The sequence below is a fragment of the Metopolophium dirhodum genome, chromosome 4 (genome assembly GCF_019925205.1).
Source record: "Metopolophium dirhodum isolate CAU chromosome 4, ASM1992520v1, whole genome shotgun sequence".
NCBI lineage: Eukaryota > Metazoa > Arthropoda > Insecta > Hemiptera > Aphididae > Metopolophium > Metopolophium dirhodum.
The window spans coordinates 18551889-18568571 of record NC_083563.1 but is presented as its reverse complement, the minus strand read 5'-3'; the positions used below and the strand labels follow the sequence as shown (position 1 = coordinate 18568571).

The 16683-nt window shown below is 27.8% G+C and overlaps 2 protein-coding genes and 1 pseudogene across 2 annotated transcripts; 1 reads left to right on the top strand and 2 right to left on the bottom strand.

Annotated features, from left to right (window-relative positions):
- The first annotated feature begins 459 nt into the window (after positions 1–459).
- On the top strand, positions 460–4700 carry LOC132942392 (kelch-like protein 2; annotated as a pseudogene).
- A 1355-nt stretch (positions 4701–6055) lies between these two features.
- Positions 6056–6665, bottom strand: LOC132942391 (52 kDa repressor of the inhibitor of the protein kinase-like). Its single transcript, XM_061010715.1, has 2 exons — positions 6234–6665; positions 6056–6172 (listed from the first exon to the last, which is right to left on the bottom strand). Exons 1-2 carry the CDS (start codon positions 6612–6614, stop codon positions 6056–6058), a joined length of 498 nt encoding a protein of 165 aa, XP_060866698.1. The 5' UTR covers positions 6615–6665.
- Positions 6666–7083: 418 nt separating this feature from the next.
- LOC132943581 (zinc finger MYM-type protein 1-like) lies at positions 7084–7929 on the bottom strand. The gene has a single exon (XM_061012616.1). It carries the CDS (start codon positions 7927–7929, stop codon positions 7084–7086), a length of 846 nt encoding a protein of 281 aa, XP_060868599.1.
- Between the last annotated feature and the right edge of the window lie 8754 nt (positions 7930–16683).

Sequence of the window (16683 nt, the reverse complement as noted above, 5' to 3'; positions counted from 1 at the left end):
GAGAATGGCTAATCAACATAGAATGTCAAAAATCTTACACATATAGGGCTGAAAAATAACACATGTATAATATACATGATAATGATAATATTATTACCTGATCTGTTAGCTGATTTTTTTTTATACTATTTTTTTTTAGACATTTGTTAAAGCAGAAACCTTAAACTGAAAAAGTAATGGATTTTAATAATGAAAAACCAAATACAGAAAAATCACTATAGAGACAATGTATTTATTATTTCTTAAGATAGAACTGCCTGAACCAGCTAAACAAAAAGAAACAGATATCAAAGTAAAATTTCCTTAAAATAAACAAAAAGAAAAGCAGATACGTGGATGTTGCTGCTGTACAGTAGGTTACAAGTGGGTCACTGCATAATGGATTGTATTAAATTTGAATTCAAGGATATCATATCATTGTTTACGACAAACGATTCTAAGCGGAGATGGTTTGTTAGTCTCGATATTATATATTATTATATTTCATTATAGCTTGTATGTTAAATTAATATTATAAATTACAACAAAATAACTAAAATCGTTATTTTTATTTTTATTCGTTTCTATGGTGATGAACAAAACGTTAGAAATTAAAATCCCATTTTTAGTGGTTTTTTGTAATTGGTCGGTGGTTTTCCCGTGGCATTATACTATATCGAAAAATGACCTCTCTAAAGTACCATGTTGATCCAATTTGCTAAAAGATAAGATACTATATGTTGAAATCGAAGCACTCCTTCTGGTAAAAATTTTGTATAAAGGATATAAAAAAAAAAAAATAAACCATTGTAAAACCATTAGATTCCTTGCTCCACTCAGAATCTGAATCATCAAGAGCAAATAAAAAAAAACTACATTTAAATATTTAAAATTGTCGTAATTTTCTCATTAACATTTTTCAACTTAATTTTTCAGGAACTAAAGAAAGCTGCTGAAAAAAAGGCAAAAGCACAGAAAATAGATAAAGCTATAAGAGGAAAGAGTGGAATAAGAACTAAAGAAAAACGATTAATAATATTATGAGAAAGGTAAAATCCCAATACATTATTATGCCACTAGTCATGACCAATGTAGACTGAGCTTATCAATTTGTAATTTATGTATTTTGCTATAGTTTTTCTTTAAATGTCATATAAAATTCTAGAGAATTTACAATTTTTATTATTTTTTTAATATTTAATGTAGATAATATACAAGAAATATATAAAATATTACATGTAAACCTTCACCTAATGAATGACAGATTAATAATTTCAGAAAAATACTTAGGACTCACCGATATTTGTCCCAATTATTATTATTATCATTATTCATGCATATGGCTGAAAATCCAACCTACTTATTATGTACAATTTGGGGACAACATATTTTTTTTTTGGTGTATTACTTTAATACATATAATTATAAAATAATTACTGATATTTTTGTTTGTGTTTTCATTGAAATGGTAAAAATAGTGATGCCAATCTCACTTGTATAACTCAACTATTAAAAAGGTAATAAGTGGTATCACTCTGCTGTACAGTAGGTTATAAGTAGGTCACTGTAATGGATGGTGTTAAATTTGAATTCAATGATATAATATCATTGTATAAGAAAAACGATTCTGAGCGAAAACGGTCAGCCAGCCTATGATATTATCAATTATATTTGATGATATTATTGTGAATAAAGTAATTTATTTATAACCTATTTACGTGGAGCCTTGTCTTAAATTTTCAATCCTTAGCTATAAAAGTTGGACATTTTATAAATTTTAACTTTAAAATAATAATAAAATTTAAACCTTGATACATTTTTAATTTTTTTCATCTGCCTTTGAAACAATAACCTAGGAGTCTTTTATTAAATTTTCAAGCTTTTTTAACCAACAAATAAAATTGTATTGTTTTTTTATAGAAAATGTTGTATAAATATGAATTTCAAACGCTCATAAAAATTTAATTTGACTTTCGTGTAGACATTTTTTTTTTTGATAAAAGTAGATATTAGATAGAGTACTTCTTTCGATATCTGCATCCTTTAGCTTTCTTAAAATCTTTAAATGTTTATGACCTATGATTCTGCTCCTAATTTTTATAGTAGTCTGGTAGAGTGAAGTATTATTTTCTAGTGCTCATAAAAAACTCTAAGAACATGTTTAAAATATTTTACATATTTTATTATATGATTAGCTATATCATTTATATTATAATATTATTCAATAATAGTTATCTTATAAACTTCAAACTAATTTTGAAAAATTGTTTAGTTTTTTGGTGTTTTCTTGTTTTAGCAACTTCCTAATTTTTTCTTTTGCAAGTGAATATCAGAATATCATTCTTGTTTTGACATTATGCGTTGTGATATATTTGGTTAATATTTGATTGTGTATTGAGCAACTAACCTTTGTCAAAAATAAATATTTCTTCAATAACTACAAATTATGTTTGAAAAATAAACAGTGAAAAATGTATATGAAGTTCTTAAATTGAAATGCAACATTACAAACATGATCTTTTATCGGGACAGCTAGTTATATGTATTTAGATATTCTACAGTATAATCTAGTACAGTGCTTCTCAATTTTTTTTGTAATGAGGCTCCCTAAATTTAATTTAAAGCTGATATATTGGTAATTATTCATTAGGATCTTACCAATCAGTAGAAGTACTTGACTTATCTTCAAAATCACCTTCTTGGACACCATCGGTTAATTTATTAGTGAAACGTAAGGAAGCAGGAGTTGGAGTCATACAGAATGATTTATATGCTGTAAGCTATGTTGTAATCTAATTTATATTTACAGATATTTTTGTTATAAAGTAGGAACCTATACATTATATAATAAATTCAAGGTTGGTGGATCTGGCAGATTTGGTACTAATAGTTTGAATAGCGCAGAAGTTTTAAAGGGTAATACTCAAGAATGGCATATGATATCTAGTATGTCGACTAGACGATATTCATTAGGGGTTGAAGTACTGAATAATCTTTTATATACGGTAACTAATATTTTATTTTTAATTTGTAATAATTATGTTCATTTGTATTAAGGGTAATCGGAATAAAAATTCCCCCAAAGAATATTCCCTGAAATACAATATTTTGATTAATTAAAATTGTAAACTAACTAAATATAATTCCTATAATATATATTAAATAATATATTCAATTCAATGATTCAATATTTGTGTCAAAAGCAGTTTTTTTTATTTGTTCCCTATATAGCAGTAGCCAGTAACAAAGCTAAATTATATTTTTTATATAGATTTACACATTTTATTGTACCTAATGAAAAGGAAATTATAATTAATGTTAATATTTTAATGTTTGAAAATTATAAAAGTTAGGTAATTAAGTTGTTTTCAATGTTTTTTTTCAACATTAATTGTAGCTTAATTTCTTGGTACTTGATCAACATTGATTTTTGTTTTTAATTATTGATAAACTTATTCTGTATTTTATTTAAATTTTGATATATTAATTAAATATAAGTATAATATATTTGTAATTAAAAATAATGATATGTATTTATTCTATCTTTTTCATTGATAAATGGTGTCTGGTGGATAGTATTGTTTTCCTAGAGCCAGGAAATGTTATTCTGCAATTTGTATTTGAATTATGTATTTATTCAACGTTTCATAAATATGTATTCAATCATTGTCATTGAAAAATGCTATGCAATAATATTGCATTCTGGAAATTTTTTATCGTGACGCCAGGGGTTTTTATTTCGCAAGTATTCATTTTAATTCAATTTTGCAGATTGGAGGTTATGATAATTCATTAGATCAGGTTTTAAACTCGGTTGAGTGTTATCATCCAGCTACCGATGCATGGACTTCAGTCGCAAAAATGCAAGTACGTCGATGTAGTGTTGGTGTATGAGTATTAGATGATGTACTATATGCTGTGGGTGGATATAATGGATCAAAAACTCTGAAGAGTGTTGAAACATACAGTTCTAGTAGAGGAATTTGGACTAGTATTGCTGACTTGCATTTGTGTCGAAAATATACAGGTAACTAATCGTAAAATAATTATTCATTATTTTGTGAAACAATTTGTTCTGTTTAAAAATGTATTGAATTTAAATTAAATTGTCTATATAGGAGTAGTTGCATTAGGTGGATTACTGTATGTCATCGGTGGAAGTGACAGAACTTGTAATTTGAAGTCTGTAGAAGTATACAACCCCAAAACCAATACCTGGACTATGCTAACAGCGTTGCCATATGGAGAACCATGTTATGGGTGTACATTAGTGATTGACAAGCCACCTCATTTTTAAAACTTATGAGCAAAAGAAAATTTGAATTACTAAAACTTATGAAAATAAATTTGTTTTTATTATTGTATGTACATAATTATTAAATATTTCAATAAATTGGGCAGTATTACAATTATTTATTGTTTTTAAAATTAAAATTAAAATATAATAATTATTATACTATGAAAATTAAATTATTATTTTTGAAGAAATCTGTTAGTAAGTAGTAAGTTGTAAGTTCTTACGACTATAATTCTAGATATGTTATGCGCTTATAGTAATTTGATGATTTACAATTTTTTTTTGTTATTTTTTTTGTTATAAATTTATTACAAGGTTCATCATAAGTAGTTCATATTTTAATCGAAAATACAAAATTTTTCTTTTTAAATCTAAGATTCGAAAATGTAATACAAGATTATCCATAAGTTTACCTACCTATATCAAAAAAAAAAAATGTCTAGGTACAAGAAAGTCAAATTAAATTTTTATGAGCGTTTGAAATTCATATTTTACAATATTGGACATTCACTCCATTTCTCATGTTGCAGTTTTGTTATTTTATTGTTATTCAAAAACAAATAACTGTAGACACATTAAAATTTTACTGAATGTTTACATTTTTATTTCCTATACACCATAACATTTTGAAAATGTTTTTACTCTTTTTGGGCTGTTAACGGACATTATCAGTTTTCCATTTTTTTAGTTTTTTTTTCTATAAATATCAATAACATTTTATTTGTTGGGTAAAAAAGCGTGAACATTTAATACAAGGCTCCTGATATATTGTTACAATAGCAGTTGAAAAATATTAAAAATACATAAGCACAATTTTTTTTATTAGCATTTAAAGTTCAAATTTTGACAATTAAAATTACATTTAAAATTTACAAATTATTATGTAGTTAAAAATGTATAAAATGTTCAACTTTTATAGCTAAGGGTTGAAAATTTAACAAAGTTCCAGGTAAATAGATAATTATATAAATTACTTTATTCACAATAATATCATCAAATATACTTAGTAATATCATAAACTGACTGACTGTTTTCGCTCAGAATCGTTTTTCTTATACAATGAAATCATATATTTAATTCAAATTTAACACCATCCATTACAATGACCTACTGTACAGCAGAATGACATCCATTGGTATTCATGTTGTATGCGGTCTACCGCACTTTTGTCGTCTTTTCTTTTGTTGCATAGTTAAAAATATAAATGTAGAATTTCTATATAATATTTAATAATACAAAAAACTCAAAAAAGTGTATAAAAATATGCATTAATTCATTAAAATATGTAGGTAAATTAAATTAGTATATGTATATATAAAAACTAACTCACAAAAAATGTAAAAATATATAGAAATATTCAAATATGCATTAATCAATTTAAATTAGGTACAATATAATTTACATCTCTTAAAAAACAATCAAATGTGTTGTCATTCTTGTTTTTTAGACGCCACCATTGTTCCGCCAAATATGAGGACAGCAATGATAGAGATGTACCATTCATTTTTTTAATGATTCGAAGTTTTAGACTTCCCCATAAACTTTCAAAACGTTGTATGTACGCACCACTGGTGGGATTGACAAAAAATTGGGAATGATTGACGGTTTTATGTAGGTATGTAGGTACAGTGGCGGATTTTCAAAATTTTTCTGGGGGGGGTCCTAAAAAATAATATGCATTTCAAATGTGCTATTTTTATTTTTATAAAAACAAATGTGTTATATTATATTGTGCTTATGTATATAATATATATACTATATTGTCTATATTCATAAAATTTACAAAATAAAATCTAATCTTCTTTTGGTTTTGCCTAGTTCTGCCAAGACTGCGTCAACTGTTAAGCATTGCTCATCCCTATGAATCGACATCATTGCCAAGCCGTTTAGTCTAGCCTGAAATCAAAATATTTTTTTATTGATGTATTTTGCATAATATTTGATTATTTATTCTTACCTCGTTCATAGAATTCCGTAGATATGTTTTGATTCTTTTCAAATTTGAAAAGGAGCGCTCATTTGATGCAGTAGAAACTGGTATAGTAGCAAGGATCTGAAGGAGTTTGAAGACACTTGGGTACATTTCTTTATTGCAAAATGTCATTGCTTGGAGTGCATTTTCTGGCTTTTTTCCCATGTTTTTTAATCTTCTTTGCCATAATTTATATTCAGTTGATAATAACGAATGATTTGTGAACTCCAGATCATCTTTGTAATCATCGGCTAATTGAATAAATTTATCTTCATTTTCTTCTGTATCAAACAGTGACTGAAAATTGTTAAGCTTAATCTTATGATTGACAAACCTTTGTTCAAGTTCAGTTATATAAGAATCCATGTACGGATTAAATATGGATACACGGTAATACTCTTCGGTAGATTTTGCTTGAATATTCATTCTATGTACTTGTCTTCCTATAACTCTCGGCATTGTTATTTCCACTTGAAATTGAGCAGCTAAATCATGTGCAGCTGTATATATTTTTTTAAATGAGTTTTCAGCATTATTTCTAAAACATTTCATTTCTTCTAAAGTTTCATCAGCTAATCTAGTTGCTAATTTTAAATCAATGTCAACTTTTTGCAACTGTTTAGATAGGGGTAAACCAAATCCAAAACCTTTTGATAATATTAATAATGAAATAATGAATTCTCCATCTAAGATTGATTTTTGTAAGCGTTGTGCTTTTCCACTTGTATCATGATCGTTCCATTCTGATATTTCACTAAAAGACTCTACAATAAATTCAAAAAGTTCTAAAAAATCATGCACCGCGTGATAACGTTCAATCCATCTCGTTGCACAACTACGTTTTAGTGTTTTTTTTTGTTGTGTCATTAGAGGAATCTAAAATTTTGTATGATAAAACATTTTTTCGTTTGGGATGTATGAAAAAATCTCGAATTTCGCCAATCAAGCTTAAACAATTCATGATTGGTCGCACACCACATGATTTAGAGACAACAAGGTTTAAAATATGTGCAGAGCAATGAACATACATCGCAGAAGGATATATTTGTCTTATGTGAGATTGAACGCTATTATAGATTCCCGACATAGACGCAGCACCGTCATAACCTTGTCCACGAAGAAATTTAAGCTCTACACCGAATTGCTTAAGAGTTTCTAATATTAAATTTGCTAAACCTTTACCTGTTGTATCATGTGCTGGTACAAATTGTAAAAACTCTTCACAAAGCACAAGTTTATTTAAATCAACAAATCTGACACAGAGAGACATTTGTTCCACGCCCGATATATCAGCTGTTTCGTCAGCGAGTATTGAGAAACATTTTGCAAAATTTACACGTGCTACAATATTTTTGAGTAAAACTGAATTACATGCTTCAATAATAGAATTTTGACTTGTTTTACTCGTATATTTAATTGTACCATCACTTTCTAAACACATTTTCAAATTTAAATCTCCTTGAGCTCTATAACGAAGAATTTCTCTAAGGTTTCCTTCATTATTTTTTAAGTCATTGTCATCAGATTTAGTGATAACTAAACGACCATCATCACGATGCCCTCGTAGAGAAATGTTCTGACGCCCACATAAAATAATAGCTTCAATTATTGGTTTAATTTTGTTTCTATTTTCTGTAATCTGTTTAACTCTCTCGGTATCTAATTGTTGTTCAATAGACATTTTTGGATTTTTTAAAACGTTTGAAAAATTAGTAGCATCAAGAAAACATTTTTGGTGATATTCTAGAGATGAGTGTTTGGTAAATATTTCAACCGCGTGTTTCCAGTTATTAAATTTTTTTACTACAAGACTACCTAACAATTGAGAATTGTGTCCACCATGAGATTTCGAAAACGCTACACAAAATTTACAAAATGCACCGTCTTGTATTCCTGAATACGACAACCAAGGAAATCGCAGTAACCATGTATATTGAAATTTAAGATTTCTTACTTTTTGGTCTTTTCCAGAAGTAATTGATGTTATCGGAAATTTATAATTTATTTCTGGTGTCCAAACTTTATTTAATATGTCATAAATTTCATTTTGTGAAAGTATTTTGTTGCAGAATAAACTGATATCATAATTATTATGAGTTAAGGACGAAAACGGAGTTGCTAAATCATAAATAGATTTTTTTGTACTAATATCAGTAATATTAGGTGAAAGTGGTCTTTTAGTTGATACATTTTCTCTTAAGGTACAAGTTTGATTAACATTTGAAGTTTGAATAGGTTTTAAAAAAAAAATTTTAATGGATGTTTGGTTTTTAGACGACATTTTATTGAAAAATAAGTTCGTACTCACTTATGATTTTCTGTAAATCGACTATTGCGTTATTACAGTGTGTCAGTGTTAGTGTCAATTGGCGACGGTCAACTAATCTATACATTTTAATAGTAGGTATAAAATTACAGAAATAGTGTGATAATAATATTGTTCTCTATAGTGGAAAAATACGCAGATAAACTCACTTTCGCTATACAAAAGAATATCGGGAATTAACGTTACGACGGACGATTTTATCAAAACTATTAAAATACGATTGTAAAATATTTTATTATATTATTATTATTTCAGTAGATTCTTGATAACCAACCTACTTATATTTGAAATATATATATATATATTATTATGTTATACGGTATACCTACTGCAGGGTCAGACTCTGTGTATGTATTATTTAATTATAAATGTATTATATCAGTGTCTGGGGGGGGGTCCAGACCCCATGGACCCCCCCCCCCCCCCGTAAATCCGCCACTGTGTAGGTACCCTTTATTTTCTATCGTCTTACATGCAATCCATTCATCCGAGTGTATTTCTGTACCAACTTCAATTTCATTTTGAATTATTTCGTGTCATGTTTGTCTGTCTCTTTTTTCTACAATAAAGTATCTTGCACCAATAATACCATTTTCATCTTTTTAACACATACCAAACACCCATGAACCAGTTAGTTTTTTACCATAATTTCTATTATTAAAATCGGGTTCCTCTTCGTCGCTCGACTCGTCTACATCAACATTTTCAGTACCTAGCAATATCAGCTCCCAATAATCGTCCTCTGTTGAACTTTCTTTTACCACTCATTAAGGATTCATCGACTTGAACAATAGTATTTATACCCCCTATTTTACTTCTTTTTTCAAGAGCAGCTATTGGTATGTCACGGCATAAATTCATCCAGTCGGTCACTGTGTGATTTCCATGCCCCGTTAATTTTATTATGGTACTTTGTGGTATTTCAAAACACCAATAATAAGATAGTTCTAAAATTTGTGACAACGATAGACCACTATTACATTGGCCATTTTTATCAGTATAGGTACGTGAAAAACGTGTGACCTTTCCGGACGGATTGAGTTCTTTGACAGCCTTTCTTTGCGCGTATAGAATTTAGTCTGTGAGCCACAGTAAACACAAGGAAGAGTGCCGATTTCAATAAGTCCTCTATCCTTTAAAAAAGCTACGGTATTTTCTTCCGATTGAACAATTGCATAACAATGTTCGGCTAACATGATGCTTAAACACAGAATGCAGAATAATGTATCACGTATAACGGCACAAACTAAACTGTAACTGATTTTCTCATACGTTTACGATTATTGCTATATTAGATTAACCTATATTGCTATATTAGATTATAAATCGTTAAGATAAAGCTTAATAGCCGTCGGATCAACGGGAATGACCTAAAATATGTAGGTATATAGATGCGCGACAGTAAACCGTATATTATTAAATATTATTAATACCGTAGCCGGTTAAGTTGAGTTATTATTATTTGTTTATTATCATATTTGTATATAATAATACATTTTAGACGTTTCAATTACCCACGAATAATATTTTTAAAATAGGTATATAAATTACAAGTTACAACGAATTATGAACGATATTTCAAAAATTAATTGCCGAAAATCATTAGTTTTTAACTGAAAACGACAGAGAAGTCTGAATTTGGCGGTCAGTCTTATTTTTAAGTTATATTATAGCTAATTAAACTTTTTGGTATTTTCATATAATATATCCGGTGTAGTCACTCGCACACTGCGCTTGCTCGAACAATTAAAATCAAAAACATCCCTCGACTTGTTATGTAAATCCACCATGGGTGGGTGTCAGAATTATTTTTGCATCATCAATTTTGAAACGTTGATTTACCTAGATTAAAAAAAAATTAATTTGTTATACTTAAGCTCGGTAAACTTTAAGCGTTGTACGGGTGCGTAAAACACCGAAAATCGTGAACTTCGTAAGGCTGTACCATAAATACCAATGGCTTCCCGGGAGTAGAGTTTTGGACAAGTACCTACATAGGTAACTTATAATAATTCATATTGTAAATTAATTAGGTACCAAAAAAATATAACTTCTCAAACACTGTGTCTATTGACACTGCCGGGAGAATGTATTAGAATGTCTATAAACTTACGGACCAGTTCAGGCGCGGACTGGTAAAATAGGGCACGGGATGCTACACAATTTAAAGGGCAAATAACATAAATTGTTGGGGCGAATTCAATACATGTAGATTACAATATTAATATATTTTATTTTGTTTTGAAAAAATATTGAATATACGTTAAACACGTAAATAAGTAAAAGTTACAAAAAACTTTCAATCAAAGTTGTACAATATTATAGATTACTAGTAATCGTAAGTTGGTAACAATCTGTTGTTCATTAGGTGTCTAGAGTCTTTAAATATATAATAAATAATATTAGGCAAATATATTTTAGGGCAAGGGATGATGTAGCATCCCAGCATCCCAGCCAGTCCGCGCCTGGACCAGTTTATATAGTTAAATTTGGCATGCGAACTATAATTGAAATAGAAAACCAGAATAGGTGCATTGCAGATGACAAAGATTTCTGTAAAAGAACATACGATTTATCAATATACCGTATAGGTACTGATGATACTGATAGTACTAGATAATACTATAATATATAAGTTCTATGGATTTATCATAATAAACAATATATTTTATAATATCTATGGCAATCGTCAATTGTCGAAATTCGTCGGCGACGGTTAACAATTCTAATAATTTCAGCAATACTATTGTATTATAAATATAATATATTGTATATTTTGATTTCAGTGAACAAAAAAATAATAGGCTACAAATATAAACGGACAGTTCGTTAAACCGGATAAGTTGTAACACAAACTCTCAAATTTCGTTTGATCAGGTTATTTTCATAAAATATTTCGATACTTTCAAGTTTCAGCTCACCGGAGTGAGATGATTAGATGGAGATGGATGAAGATGGCTGTTTCTTTGGCGATGGCGGCACTCTAGCTACGTTTCACCGGAAGAGTAGATGTTTACGAGTAAGTTTGTTTTCATATTATTACCTACTATTTTACATTTACTTTTTAGACTTAAATTAGGCGTAAAATAGGAATTATTCTTGTTTTTTTAAATAATTTTTTCGAAAAATTTATGTAACATGTATAGCTCATACAATTATGAATTTATAGTTAATAGAAATGCGGATGTTTATACTTCATAGATATTTTTTTATTGAAATCGTGTAAATAATTTGATTAAACAATCAGGTAGGTAACCTAACCTACTCATCACTAGTATACATTTTTTTATATTACGTGTAAAATCACCAACACAAGGTGCAGACTGAATTTAAAAAATTAAAAACATAAAATAAAATATAAAATAATGTTGTAGTAGAAGCTGGAAACTGTAGTTTATTCTAATTTATAATCCAATTAATGTAACCGAGAATGTAACTATTAAATTCATCATTGAATTCAGAGATCACTTTGGGATAAATGCCAAACGTATAAATGTAAATGTAAATTAAAAATAATTAAAAAACATTTTGTGAAAGGAACAAGATTACTGCTATATTTAAGTTTTAATTATTATTAACAAATAAATACAAATAATAGATATTTTAATAGCTTTTTACTATTAACATATTCAGTGTAAATATAGTTTCTGATCGACTTACGTATAAATAAGTACCTTCTATAAAATAATTATTCATATCAAATAATCCTAACAATTTAATGCAAGGATTCTCATAAATTGATCTGACAGCAGCCTTAAAACACCAAAAATATATTTACACAGACCACAAAAAAAATAATTGAAAATACTAAAAAAATAAAGAACACATCATTATAAACACATCATTATAAAATTAATACAGTCATTGATTCGCTCAGAATCTAAAATTATAGACTTAGAGTTTTAGAAATATAGTTGGTATTATGGTATTTGATGAATTTACTGTATACGTTTATGGCTTTATGTTAACTCTAAAATCCAGTAATCACATTTTTATTTAATAATTCATAAAATACAATATACTCTTATAAAAAAATTCTTGTGCTTCTGATATCTATTCACCACCTTAATCAATAATTAAATTGATAAACTAAAATAATAATTTAAATAATACCTATATCATATTATTATAATTCAAATTCAAAATTATAAACTATTTTGGTTTTATTGTCATATCAAATTTCAATAAACAAATTGGTCCTTAACACGGAAGTCTTTGATATGAAAAGTTGCATTATATCATATCCGTGGATTCATCATATTGACGTACCTAGTATAATATCTATATCATTTATTTATTTATCTGTGGCAAATCTCAAAGTCGTTGCAGAAGACACAGTCGATTAAAAATTCTAAAATTTCAATAAGCAAAGAAAATATGAGCATAAAACTTACTGCGTTTCGTATAATTTTATTTTTCATAAATCACAATATTCTAAGTTCTGGCTGTATTCTGGAGCGTTTCCTCATGGGCGTCGCAGTTCACACACGTCACGGATTCCGACGAAAGAGTCGATAATTAAAGTAAGTTTGTTTTTATATTCTTTTGGGGCTTAAATTTACTTTTAAGTTAAAACAAATATTTAATGTCACGAAAAATGTGCTATCCAAGTGTTATAGGCGCATATTTTAGTTCCAGACTAGAAATGTATAAAATACGCGAGATATAAACGTCGTTGTCGTTTTTCCAGTTCCTGTTCGTAGAATAATTACAATTAATAGGTGCATGCATCAATATATATATGTTCTGGTTTAATTGATAGAAATATATGTTATAGCTTATAACTGATAATAGTCATAAGATACAATTTTAATTAATAACTGGTAATTTTTTTTTCCAAATAAACGTTATTATAAGTTATAGGTAACTATTAATTTAGTGTCACATACTTAACTTCTATTGTTCACCTAATATCTATATTCTATATCATGGGGATTAGGGCCGTATAACCATGCACACATAAAAGTAATATTCACGGAATGGTCAACTGCTTAACCTGACGCGTGCGCACTTATGAATAACATACCTACTCATATACTCGTATAGGTATATAAATATACCTACATAAATAGTGTAATACTACATACACGAATGTGTTACCTATTATGTCCCTAAAAGTTCAATAGTTATTATTATATTTATTTATTTTTTACATATAGGTAGGTACATTACAAGACTAATTAAAATCACATTTATTTTTATTTTTTCGAACACAATGTTTCAAAAATTATTAATTAATATATAATTTATTGGTATAGTATTAAATTAATTAATGAAATAAAACAAACACACCTACTATAATTATTAGTAATAATAATATATCTATGTATAAATTATTAAAATACAAAATGAACAAACGAAAAACGATTTTGAGCAAAGACATCGTTAACTAATAAATAATATTGAGATTAAAGTAATTTATTTTACTATTAGACATTAGCACCTACAATAGTAGGTTAAAGTCATTTTTGCCCAAATAATAACATTTGAAAGTGTCATCGTGTCTATAAATTATAATAATATACTCTAAAAGTTTCATAAATCCGCGAATACTATTTTTAAATTACAACAAAATAACTAAAATCGTTATTTTAGATTCTGAGCGAAGCGATGAATGTATTGATTTTACAATGATGTGTGTTTTTTTTTTTTTTTTGTGTCTGTCATCACCTTTTAGGACAGTAAAAGTGCTTGGATTTTCTTCAATAGTAACTTTTCTGATAGGAAAGTGAATCTAGTTGGTACTTTGGGGGGTAAAAAGTAAAAATTTCCCAGTAGTTTTCACAAGCGACGTGAAAAACAAAAGAAAAATTAAGGAAAAACGGGAATTTTTACGCAAAATCTGTTTTCGAGAAAATCGATTTTGGTTTTTGGTGTAACTCTAAGAAAAATGACCGTAGGGACATGAAATTTTGACTGAATGTTTATATTAGCATTTTCTATACACCATAAAATTTTGAAAATATTTATTAAATATTTTATATAGTTTTTTTTTCTATAAATATCAATAAAATTTTATCTGTTGAGTAAAAAAGCTTGAAAATTTAATAGAAGGCTCCTAGGTTATTGTTTCAAAGGCAGATGAAACAAATTAAAAATCCTTAGTCACAGTTTTTATTTATAAGCATTTAAAGTTCAAATTTTGACAAAATACGGAAAAATCACGAAAAATAGCAAATTATTTTGATGAGAATTCATAAAAATTTTTCTTTTTAAATCTAAGATTCGAAAATGTAATACAAGATTATCCATAAGTTTACCTACCTATATCAAAAAAAAAAAATGTCTAGGTACAAGAAAGTCAAATTAAATTTTTATGAACGTTTGAAATTCATATTTTTACAACATTTGATATTCACTCGATTTCTCATGTAACAATTTTCTTATTTTATTGTAATTAAAAAACGAATGACTGTAGATACTTGAAAATTTTACTGAATGTTTATATTAGCATTTTCTATACACGATAAAATTTTGAAAATAATTTGATTCTTTTTGAGCTGTTTACGGACATAGTCAGTTTTCAATTATTTTAGTTTCTTTTCCTATAAATATCAATAAAATTTTATTTGTTGGGTAAAAAAGCGTGAAAATTTAATATAAGGCTCCTGATATATCGTTCTAATAGCTGTTCAAAAATATTAAAAATACATAGGCACAATTTTTTTTTATAAGCATTTAAAGTTCAAATTTTGACAACATTTATCAAATTTATAATTTATTAATTATTTTGTGGTTAAAAATTTATAAATTTATAAATTTTTAACTTTTATGGCTAAGGATTGAAAATTTAAAACAAGGCTCCACGTAAATAGGTTATATATAAATTACTTTATTCACAATAATATCATCAAATATACTTGGTAAAATCATAGGCTGACTCGTTTTCGCTCAGAATCGTTTTTCTTATACAATGATATTATATCATTGAATTCAAATTTAACACCATCCATTACAGTGACCCACTTGTAACCTACTGTACAGCAGAGCGACATCCACTTATCCACCTTTTTGGTTTTAATATGTAATTTCGTCCAAATTTTAACTTATAATATCTGTAAAAAGTAACTGTGTTTATAATAGATTATTTAGATTTTTCGGTTACAATATGAACCAGGAGCGGACTGGGCCGGCGGGATACTGGGAACTTTCCCTCTGAGACGAACAGCGATTCCAATACGTACTCACATATTTCGTTCCATTCTGGTTATGAGCTAGGTGCCTATTTTTATAGATGTCATTAATCTCAATACTTCCAGACTGAACTTTTGGATCGGAGATATGAAGACGCGTGCTGCATTTTCCTTGGCGGAGATGCACAGCTCTGACACTATCAATATTATACACTCGAAGGGAACGCGTTTCGCCGGAAGAATAAATAATTACGTAAGTTTTGTCCTTCTACTCTGTTGACGTGGTAGACTTAATGTAAATATTTATTGTCAGACAAACTTATATACTCGCTAGGCGTAGAGTAGTTTTTAAAATCCAGTTGTTATAGGTGTACAAAAATAAGGATATTATGAAAAATACCTTAAATTATGATACTTTGCCTACAACTGTTAATTTATTGTTATAGTAGAATAATTTTTAAAATTAGAAATCAATGATTAGGCAATGCTTTTATAAGTAGGAATAAGGTAGGTTTTTATACCTACCTAATAAAATAAGAAAATAGGTACATAATGATTAATGTTATTTAATATGATTTGTAAGTACATAGCAGATTGGTGACGATTATTTTTGTCTTATACGTTCTTCGTAATTCCGTTCCGTCACGATAGTTTTAGTTTTCGTTAAATGTGAAACATACATTTTCTACGCATACGGGATACGGGTATTAAACATTTGGGTTTTAAGAGAACACCTCAAACGTACGTTTTATTTTGGGGGTTTTACGGGATATACCTATAGGAAATTTTCTTCAAATTTTCACATTTCTAGGTTTATATAATATCTGTAGACTGTAACGCATAGGTCATTAGAATATTGTAGAACATTTTACTGCATAAGATGCGTGTTATTTCACAAATGGTATTCGTCAGTGAAAATTTTCAAACTGGGAATAATATTATATCATAAGCAGATTGAAATGTGTTAACGTTTCAG

What these genes read in the sequence shown, in the direction of transcription:
- LOC132942391 (XM_061010715.1), bottom strand. Translation starts at nt 6,614, where the DNA reads ATGGATTCTTATATAACTGAACTTGAACAAAGGTTTGTCAATCATAAG. An exon ending in TACGGAATTCTATGAACGAG is followed by an intron (nt 6,173 to 6,233) that starts GTAAGAATAAAT and finishes TTTTGATTTCAG; the next exon opens with GCTAGACTAAACGGCTTGGC.
- LOC132943581 (XM_061012616.1), bottom strand. Translation starts at nt 7,929, where the DNA reads ATGTCTATTGAACAACAATTAGATACCGAGAGAGTTAAACAGATTACA.